Source organism: Labrus mixtus, chromosome 15 (genome assembly GCF_963584025.1).
Source record: "Labrus mixtus chromosome 15, fLabMix1.1, whole genome shotgun sequence".
Taxonomy (NCBI): Eukaryota; Metazoa; Chordata; class Actinopteri; order Labriformes; family Labridae; genus Labrus; species Labrus mixtus.
In genome coordinates this window covers 9,999,074-10,007,998 of record NC_083626.1, presented here as the reverse complement: position 1 = coordinate 10,007,998, position 8,925 = coordinate 9,999,074, and the positions used below count along the sequence as shown (strand labels likewise).

At 44.9% G+C, this 8,925-nt stretch overlaps 1 protein-coding gene across 1 annotated transcript; it reads left to right on the top strand.

Moving 5' to 3' along the window:
- Positions 1 to 198: 198 nt before the first annotated feature.
- On the top strand, positions 199 to 5,409 carry LOC132989808 (uncharacterized). Its single transcript, XM_061057670.1, has 3 exons — positions 199 to 686; positions 1,794 to 3,240; positions 4,238 to 5,409. The coding sequence occupies exons 1-3, from the start codon at positions 649 to 651 to the stop codon at positions 5,060 to 5,062; spliced, it is 2,310 nt and encodes a 769-aa protein (XP_060913653.1). The 5' UTR covers positions 199 to 648; the 3' UTR covers positions 5,063 to 5,409.
- Positions 5,410 to 8,925: the final 3,516 nt, after the last annotated feature.

The window sequence follows — 8,925 nt, the reverse complement described above, 5'->3', positions numbered from 1 at the left end:
GACGACACACCTCTAATATATTATCTGTTATTCTCAATCTTTGTCGTCTCGAGGTGACAAAAGAGAAAAGAAACAAAAACACTTCAGAGCGGATACGGAAATTGATGTATTTGAGCGGAAGTTGGCGGAGAAGGAGCGTTCACGAGCGCCACGGTTTGTAAACGCTTCAAACGTGTTAATTTCTGCTGTAAAAAAACGGGCTGTTTTGAATGGGTGTGTATGTGACTTCCGGTGAGTCTGCAGCCAGCCTCTAGCGGACCCTCGACGAACTGCAGGATCGTTCCCTTCAGCATCAGTTTCACTTTTCAACACCGGATGTTGCTGCTTGTCTTGAACGCAGCCTATGGAACAAACCGGATGTTCTCTGAACAGAAACGGAAGCGGAGAGTTTCAGCGCAGGAGTTTTTTTTAATCTATTTTTAAATATTTGTGCGAATGAAAAACTGGTTATTTAACGGAGGAGGGATCAGGGCGATGCAGCCTCTCGTTATACGTACAGGATGTGTAAAAACGGAAATAAGTCACGTAATATGACGTAAACGGCGACTCTTGATGGCTGTTTGTCTCCTGTGCACAGTTAGCATGTTCATTATTATTATTCTGTAACACGTTTCATCGTCTTTACGTTTCTCACGTTTCTCACGGAAGATGTTTCCTGCAGCTAAAGAGCAGGAGGCTGTTAGCAGGTAAGAAGAGTCTACATCAGTAATGTTTGAGATGTTAGACAGAGCCTGTACTTTATAAAAGTGACTGAATATCCTCATTTTTAAACTGAGGACGTAGAAATGATCAAACTTCTCCTGTGAATTATGTTTGTACATCATCAGCTGTCAGGGCCGTATTTATTTATTTAGAGTACAAAGGGCAAACACAGGACCCCCCAAATCCCCCCTTTAACAAGAAATATTGTGTTCCTTTATTCAGTTTAAAGTGTGTAAAATCTGCCACCAGGGGGCTCTCAATCAAATCAATAACAGAAGATGACGCAGAGGCTGGCGGGGAATCATGGGAGTGTTGACCGTAGTCATGACGACCGGGCGAAACCGAGAGAATGTGTTTACCAACGAGCGAATGTGTCAGATTATAATTTACATGACGTTTTTGATCACAGCAGAACAAACAGCAACAGTATGGCAGCTTTCTGTAGCAACTCCGGTGTTTCCACGGCAACAGTTAAACATTTTGTGTCTGTCATGGCGGCTGCCGCGACGACACGTCCCGTTACAACTTTAAAATGAAGGAGTTCTCTGTCTTTGATAACTGTTCGAAATATTTCAGGTAATTTAAGTACTCATTTAAAATATATATATAAAACAATATTATTATATGAATTATTATAATACTATTAGTACTGATATTATTATTATTTTAATGTAAACATTGTCTTTATTCTGTGGTTATTTAAAGGTGTAATGTGTAGAATTTGTTGCACTATAATATCTGAATAAATTACAATTTTACTAAACCTGTTTTATGTTGTTGTCCAGTTCTTACATTACCTCAAATAAATCCAACAGTTCTCAAAGACAGACTTTAAATGTGACGGGTCTTGTTGCAGCGGCCGCCATGACAGACATGACGTGTTTATTGTTAAAAGGTTTTTTATTAAACTCTTATTCAGTGAAGGTCTCACCCTCCTTCTGGGGAATGTAGCGCCCTCTATTGACCAGCAGCCACTCGTATCGAAGTATCAACTATTTTGACCATCTTGTGCTTGATGGAAACATGTTGATAAATGTATATTCATGTTAACTGATCTTACATATTTCTGTGTTCTCTGTGTTGTTTTTCAGTCTGTCCAGAATCAAGTACCAGCGCCCGCCTGCAGGGGGAGCCGAAGGACACAACATCATGAAACGGATTCCTGTGCAGCTGCTCAGAGAGAAGTTTGCCCCGACTCAAATCAGCAAACCCCAAATCACTCTGATGCTAAACAACAAACCTGTTGCACCAAAAAGAACTCCTCCAGACCCCTCTCTTACACAGTTCGTCAGGACGCAGCTCGGGAGTGTTTTATCTCATAAAGCAGATTTGAATCCTCGTAACTTAAGAGACAAACATCCACCACAGGAACAGCCTCTGTGTTTAAAGACCAAAGTCCCTCTGATTTCAATACCTGCTACTACATGTCAAAGGTCAGAAACACGTCCAGGTCATCTCCCCGTCACGGGGAAGCTGAGGGAAGAGAGCGTTCAGGTCTCTTCTAAAAATCAAGTCCAAGTGGACTCAGCGTCTGAGCTCCCTCCGCCCATCAACAAGCACATTTCCCCTCCATCAGCCAACCCCTCCTCTGGCTTTAATGTGGTTTATTTTTCACCCGTCAAGCTTGTGAATCAAGCCGTTTCTCCACCGAGCGCTTCTGCCCCGCCCTCGTTTAAACTGCTCCACAACACATCCAATAAGAGTCCATGTGGACCCCCGCCCGCAGGATCTAAGGCGGGTTTAAAGCTGATTTCACGGGTTCCACAAAGGCCCAACAGCCCCATCAGATGGAAGATTGAAGAAGAGGAGAACTCGACCCCTCCAGTGCCTCCCTCGTCTTCAGTCGCTTCGGAGATTCTCCGGGCTGTGGCGGAGAGAGAGAGGGCGTGCAAGCAGCCGGAAGTCATTCAAAAGTTTGTTTCTCCCTCGAGTCGGGGAGGACGAGGAGAAGAAGACGCCCTGGTCCTGTGCAACGGGAAAGTCTTCAAAAAGCAAAGCAATACATTTAAAAACATAAAGAGTGACTCGTCTACAACAGCAACAAAAGTCTACGTTTTCAACAAAACAAAAGTGTCTTCTTCTCCTCAAAAATCCCCGCCGACAGCTGCACCTCCCAGGAAGCTGGTCTACCAATTCATCATCCCGCGTAAGTCGCATGAAGTCATCGACCTTTGTGACGAGGGCGATCAGGATGACAAGAGTCAGCGAGCGGCATCACAGCTGACCTATCCCGATGGAGACAACGTCCTCTTTAAGTTGTACTCGCCACCCAAATCTGAGCCTGAAGATTTATCTCAGAAGACACAAACTCCAAAGTCTCCTGTGAAGGACGCAGAGCGGGCGAGCACGGGAGGCGAGAGAGAAAAGATCGCAAATCCTTCACGTGTTTGCGGCGCAGTCGGGGCGAATACTGATGAGGGCTCGGGCGCCAAAAGTCAGCCGAGCACCTCCATCCAACGGGTGGAGTGCACGGACGATACTTTGACCTCTGACAGCGGCAGCTCATGGTCCACAGAGATGGAGTCCTGGAACGAGGAGGTGAGAAACACTTTGAGACTTTTTAATACCCGGGAGTCGTGTCACATCCTGCACACACAATTTATATTCTTCAGTTAATCAGATGTCGTGATCTGTTGTGAGTTAGGTTGGCGTTTCAAACTCGAATGACCATGTTGTGGTTTGTCTTCAGGAGACATTATAAAGACACTCGTGTTGTTGCCATGGTTACACAAGCTGCTCTTCTTCTTCTTCAGTATTCCACTCTGCTCGGGGCTCAGTTGTGTTAATGATCACTGTCGTGTTTGTGAGCTGTAAAAGTACAAAACATCCGGTGGGTGATGATGCTTCCCCGGTCTGCTCGCTCTCATTGGCTACTGCAGGAATTCCCATCAGGCAACCCGACGTGGAGTCATGAATATCAAACATGTTTGATATTTACAAATGCAGATCAAGGAGGCTCTGACTCACCTCACACTTTGAGGATTATTTGGACAAATAATCTGTTACCACAAGCCCGGAATCACAACCCAAGGTCGTTCAAATCGCTCCTAAAATCGTCTAGTGTGTTTGTTTTCCCTCTGGGATTAGTAAAGTATTTCTGATTCTGATTCTGTGAGAGTATCTTTACTATGTGTGTGTGTGTGTGTGTGTGTGTGTGTGTGTGTGTGTGTGTGTGTGTGTGTGTGTGTGTGTGTGTGTGTGTGTGTGTGTGTGTGTGTGTGTGTCGCCTTACGCAAAGATCTGACTTCAACCTCTGTGTTTCAAAGTTTTTTATTGATAGTTGTGAACGCTCCGTCCTGATTTAACTCGTCCTGTGTGAGCTCTCGGGTCTTGCAGACAATCGGGTCGTACATTGTGAGCTGACGTTCTGCCATTACCTTTTATACAACCTTACAGTGTTCTCCCGGCTTTAGCATTCTGACATTAGCATCAGGCTAAATGCACTACCAGATCAGAGCCAGTGTAACATCTGTACTGCTCATCTTCTTATATCGCTTGCTTTTTAAAAAAAAAAACTGTATTTTTCTTCTTGCAGAGCTCCGTTGATCTCGCGTCCCGTCAAATGTCCGACCGTCTGCTCAGACGGATGTTTGGGGTCGCGGCGGACGTGAAGATTTGTCTTCAGAGGATCGACGACGCCACACCTGGATGTTTTCCTGTAGAGCTTCACCACGGGGAGTTACACCGGGAACCAACGAGCAAGATGAGTGAAGAACTTCTTTCTCTGGATCCTTCCAGTCCGCTGGGCAGCGACGGATACAGCGGGTCTCTGAGTGTGAAAAGTGAAGAGGAAGTGTCTGCAGACTCTGCGTCTACCGCCTGTCACACACATCGTAAACCTCTCCAATGTTCACATTTCAACCCGACAACAGGACCTCTCTCTGCTGCGAGTGACCCTCAAACCGACACACCGATTAGCTACATGGAGCCCATAGAGGATGAGAGTTTCCTCCACACAAACGGCCCACACAAAGCAGACGCCGCTGCAGGCACGTGTTCAGACAAACGGAGGATCGGACGAACAAGGAAGCGCACGACTTGTCCGTGCTGCGTCCCCGGGACTCAAAGTCAGGCCGTGAATCTTACTGTCAAACGGGCACTGACGGCGGAGCGGGCGAGAGGAAAGGCTGGAACAAAAACAGCAAGAAAACGTTCAACAACGTCCGTACCGATCGGGTGTCAAAATGCAAAGAAGAAATGTTCCGATTTTCCGGCCGGTCACGGCTCGTGTTCGGCGTTCGCAGACTCTGACGAGCTGAGGTGTAACGAGGAGATCAGACAGCTCAGAGCGCTCCTGAAGGAGAAAGAAGCAGCGTTAGAGCTGATGAGGAAAGCTTCAGCTGACATGAAACATCACTAACAGTAACATTTAAAAACAGACATTCTGCTGCACAAGTCTAATGTACTGATTGATTTTAAGAGTTTGGGTTTATTTGTTTGTTTTAAAGAAACTGTCTGGATCTCTCTGTTTGTGTCGATTGTGGCGCCCCCCTGTGGACAAAGCAGCACATTGCATCTATAGGCTGATGTTTTTATGAAAAGGTATAAAGAATGTTTTTAGACTAAAGGAAAATCATGCTGCTTTCTTTTAAAAGTCAAACCGAACACTCACTGTGGATATTCTCTGTGGAAAATGTAAACAAAGGCATTTCCGTTAATCGACACGGCGGCAGCACAGAGATTAAAAAAACAAATGATTACAAAGTCTTCTTGCTCCTTGTTTCTTTTTCTTTTAGCTCATAAAGAAGTTATAAGACATTTTGGTTCATGCACAGTGTCATGATGAACCAAGCTACAACATCAGGTGTTTAAACATGAAGCCGAGGCTGGAGTGTAAAATCCTGCAGTTCCTGGAGTGTCCACTAGAGGCTGGCTGCAGAAGCACAGGAAGTCACATACAAACCCATTCTAAAAATCCTGTTTTTACAGCAGAGATTAACATGTTTACAGCCTGGTTCAAAAACATAAATGTCTCGATCGACACACACTGTATGGGGCGAATTTTTTGATGACTCATCAGTTTTGATTTGATGAAGGATAAGAGTTATTCACAATAAGGCGTGTAGCTGACCTGATTGACAGGCGGGCGCGGTGTAACGGTTTGTCAGGAGGTTTAAAACCCGCCTCAGCTCCAGCTCTCAGCCTGTCGTTAGGTTGACTGAAAGTTAGACTGAGACAGCATTTCCAGCATGGAGACCGCCATCGATGAGACTCCAGCGCTCCCTGCAGGAACAGACGGGCGACATCACTCAGGCTTCAAACATTCATATTTACAGTCCATGTAAATGACCTGGAAGATGCAATATTACAGCTCTAAGTTTCAAAGTAAAATATGAACAAAAGCAAACAGAATCATCTCCAGGAGGTCAAAAATAAACAAAGAGAACAACAGGTAAAAAAAATATATATTTGAGACGCTGGAGAGAGGTTCAGACACCCTGAGTGGATCCACACTCCTGACCACGTGGTGGCGGTAATACACCAGTTCGTTGTTTGTCAACCGCCGATTAAACAGGAGAAGAAGAAGAAGAAGCGCGCGGACCAAACCGGAAGTTGTGATTTGCTGGGAAACGAAAATGCAACTACAGATGAATTACTTCAGCTGTTGTGTTTGAGGCTCAGCAGGCGTGTGTAAGGTATGTGCCAAATTATTTGTACGATATTTATGGTTGCAAAGAAACTCACAACTTCAGTTTTTGTCGGCAGGTTGATGGTGAAGATATTTACGAGCTTTTTAACATCTGACGAACAGACAGACCCGAGTGTTTGTTTAACGTGTCGGATAACCTCGTTAAAATGTTGAACTATTTGACAAAACAGAACCCTGAAGACACTTTGGTTATCACACATTTATCTCCAGTGTTAAAGAGGACATATTATCCCCCTTCTCCACCTTTTCAAACAGTCCCCTGTGGTCTAAATGAAACATCTGTGCTGTGCACATCTGCTCCAGCTCTGCAATATGACCATTTATATTTGTCTTTTGGTTTTTGAATTGTTTGTGATTAAAAAAGTGATTTACATCAGAAATATGTTAAAAATGTCTCCCTCCTCTCTGACAGACTCTAACCCTGTTCACAGGTAAATACAAAGAACATGGATCTCCTTGTGAGACATGAAATCTACATCCCAGAAGATGCCGAGGTGAAAAGCATCCCTCTCAGTAGTTTACCAAACTCAGTGCTGAAGCGAATGGGCCTCTCTGTGTCCGACCCCGACGGCTCCAAGAGGCTCACAGACTCCGCTATGGGGGTATGGATCTGTCCTGCAGTCCTCCAACCAAAAGGCCAGAAGCGAACCTCCAACCGAGGGAACCCTCAGTTAGAAAATATGCCTTTGAAGATAGCCAAAGAGTTTCGGGGCTCGCCAGGACCGTTCAACGTGTCTTTTGTCTCCTCCAACAAAGCGGCTCACGAGGTGTTGAACGAAACCTTACATGGAGCAAATGTCTCCGCAGACACGTTGCCCCCCCGCCCCCTCGCCTTGCCTCCAGGCTTAGCGCCAAAGACCTACCAAGTGGCCGTCATCATCTATCAAGGGCGCGTTTACCTGTCCATCAGGGAGCGCCGTCGATGCAAGTGTCCAGGAGAGACAAAAGATCCACAGCCGGCTTCCAAAGCGGCCATTCTTTCACCACAGCCGGCTTCCAAAGCGGCCATTCCTCCACCACAGCCGGCTTCCAAAGCGGCCATTCCTCCACCACAGCCGGCTTCCAAAGCGGCCATTCTTTCACCACAGCCGGCTTCCAAAGCGGCCATTCCTCCACCACAGCCGGCTTCCAAAGCGGCCATTCCTCCACCACAGCCAGCTTCCAAAGCGGCCATTCTTTCACTACAGCCAGCTTCCAAAGCGGCCATTCCTTCAGCGTCAGACGCGTCCTCTAAAATCCAGAAGAAGGTAAGACGACTCATCAGATTTACGAGTCACAGCAACAGACGAGTTCAAAACTCATAAGAACATTGCAGGTTCTTTTCTAAGTGTAGCTTCATCCCTGGAGGTAAAAGCAGAAGCAAGAGTTTGCAGCCTCAAGCCGTGGTCAGACAACACGTCATAAACACGATTATAATAATAATAAACTTTGTTTGTATAGCACCTTTCATACAAGTATTGCAGCTCAAAGTGCTTTACAGCAGAACAAGACATAAAAAGAGTATCACATAATAAAATAACACATGAAAAAAAATGGTATTAAATATTTGAAATTTGCATTAAAAAGGCATAAAATATTATAAAATAGCAGTGAAACATAACCCTATAGATGCCTGTTCAAAATGCTAAAGTGAAGAAGTACGTTTTAAGCTTACTTTTAAAAATATTTAGTGAGCTAGCCTCGCTGATATCTAATGGTAATGTGTTCCATATCTTTGGCGCGTAATTAGCAAAAGCTGCATCTCCGATTTTCTCCGGCTGCTGCTGGGAACCTTCAGTAGGCTCAGGAATAGAATAGAATAGAGTAGAGTAGAGTAGAATAGAATTACTTTATTGATACCAAACAGGGAAATTGTGGCATTACAGCAGCAGGTTATCCAAACACACAATATTAGCAAATCTAAACACAATATAATATTAAATACAAAGTAAATAAGCACTAAAAATATCAAAACTAAGAATGGGAATATATACAACCAGGATTTAACTAAGCATTACTTCTAGTCTTAATTAAGAAAAGATTAAATACAACATACTTTGCTGGAGGTAGATGTAAATGTGCAAAAACAGTATTGACATAGGGAGCTGTGCAATCAGTCAACGGGAGTCTGGTTATAGTCGATCCAGCAGGGACGCCTCACGACATCCCCGCACTTGTTTGATTTTTGTCTCCCCATCACATCAGTGACCCTGACCAATGAGAGCCCAGAGCGCTCTGCACGTGCAGGAGTCTCAAGTGTAAACAAACAGAATGATGAAGTTGGTGCTGTGAGATGGAACTATGAGACATGTTTGGCGCTATTGTGCGAAACTTTTTTAATTGTTTTAGTGCAATTCACGTTTCCACCTCCAGGGGGAGCTAGAGGGACTCACCTGGTTTTACTCTCTGAAAATGGCATCACCCACACAAACAGCACATCTCTCATGTTTTTAATCGTACAGCAGACGTTTGTTTGATTATTTGTGCTCTCTAATATTTAATTGTGACTTGTTTATCCTCCCCGCAGCGCCCCGCCCCCCAGGCTTCTCTTAAACCACAAAAGAAGAGACTGCGCATCACTTTGACCCCCAGGT

Excerpts from the sequence above, each read along its gene's own strand:
- LOC132989808 (XM_061057670.1), top strand. The coding sequence starts at position 649 with ATGTTTCCTGCAGCTAAAGAGCAGGAGGCTGTTAGCAG. Across the intron at positions 687-1,793 it reads GAGCAGGAGGCTGTTAGCAG|TCTGTCCAGAATCAAGTACC; the intron begins GTAAGAAGAGTC and ends GTTGTTTTTCAG. Across the intron at positions 3,241-4,237 it reads TGGAGTCCTGGAACGAGGAG|AGCTCCGTTGATCTCGCGTC; the intron begins GTGAGAAACACT and ends TTCTTCTTGCAG.